Source organism: Nestor notabilis, unplaced genomic scaffold (assembly GCF_000696875.1).
Source record: "Nestor notabilis isolate BGI_N333 unplaced genomic scaffold, ASM69687v1 scaffold18873, whole genome shotgun sequence".
In the NCBI taxonomy this organism is placed as follows: Eukaryota; Metazoa; Chordata; class Aves; order Psittaciformes; family Psittacidae; genus Nestor; species Nestor notabilis.
In genome coordinates, this window is record NW_009920791.1 from 794 (window position 1) to 1720 (window position 927).

At 62.1% G+C, this 927-nt stretch overlaps 1 protein-coding gene across 1 annotated transcript; it reads left to right on the plus strand.

Moving 5' to 3' along the window:
* The first annotated feature begins 159 nt into the window (after positions 1-159).
* Positions 160-709, plus strand: LOC104402869 (sorting nexin-22-like). Its single transcript, XM_010010853.1, has 3 exons — positions 160-318; positions 433-537; positions 611-709. The coding sequence occupies exons 1-3, from the start codon at positions 160-162 to the stop codon at positions 707-709; spliced, it is 363 nt and encodes a 120-aa protein (XP_010009155.1).
* The last annotated feature ends 218 nt before the right edge of the window (positions 710-927 follow it).

Sequence of the window (927 nt, forward strand, 5' to 3'; positions counted from 1 at the left end):
GGGGTCGGCACGGTGCCCAGGGTATCCCTGCCTACCCCAGAAGTTAGGGGGCTGCCTGTTCTGGACAGTGGGGAGGGTGGAGGTTACCAAGAGTGTGTGTGTGAGTTGGCAGCCCCTGCCTCCCCTTGGAGGATGATAAGGATGATGGATATGACGATGATGGGGATGATTGATGAAGATGATGGGGATGATGAGGATGAAGATAATGGTGAGGAAGGCTGTCCCGTGCTGCAGGTGTTCCGGGTGGAGGTGCTGTGCAATGGCCGGCGGCACACAGTTGTGAAGCGCTACAGCGAATTCCAGGCTCTGCACAAGCGGGTGAGACCCCAGCAGGGACATGGGAAGGGGATGCAGGGACACCCGCTCCCCAGGCAGGCAGGACCAGCCCCATGTTGCTGCTGTGATGTGGCCCCACCCCATGCTCTGCCCTAGATCAAGAAGACCTGCAAGGTCCCTGACTTTCCCCCACGCCATGTCCCCAACTGGATGCCCAAAGTGCTGGAGCAGCGCCGGCAGGGCCTGGAGCTTTACATCCGGGTGAGGCACTGGCAGGGGTGGCTTTTGGGGTTGTGTTGGGTTCTGTTGGGTGCTGACCCCAGGTGCACATCAGGGTGTCCTGTACCACAATGAGGAGCTGCCCCAGGATGTGCTGGACTTCCTGAAGCTGCGGTGCTGCCAGCAGGACCCCAAGGCCAGCAGCTCCCTGTGAGTAGCTGGGCAGTGCCCAGAGCTGTCGGGCTCTGCTGGCACCTGGGTGAGCCCAGCACGGGGCTGGGAGCATCCCCTCACCCCTGTTAAACACACCCCCCTCCCCCAAGACCTGGGGTCAAGGACACTGGAGGCAGGCAGGTGGAAGCTGGACCATCTGCTGGGTGCTGATGTCCCCTCTCCCACAGCAGTACTGGCTGGCATGCCACCCCCGGCGCC

What these genes read in the sequence shown, in the direction of transcription:
- LOC104402869 (XM_010010853.1), top strand. Translation starts at nt 160, where the DNA reads ATGGGGATGATTGATGAAGATGATGGGGATGATGAGGATGAAGATAAT. An exon ending in TCCAGGCTCTGCACAAGCGG is followed by an intron (nt 319 to 432) that starts GTGAGACCCCAG and finishes GCTCTGCCCTAG; the next exon opens with ATCAAGAAGACCTGCAAGGT. An exon ending in GCCTGGAGCTTTACATCCGG is followed by an intron (nt 538 to 610) that starts GTGAGGCACTGG and finishes GGTGCACATCAG; the next exon opens with GGTGTCCTGTACCACAATGA.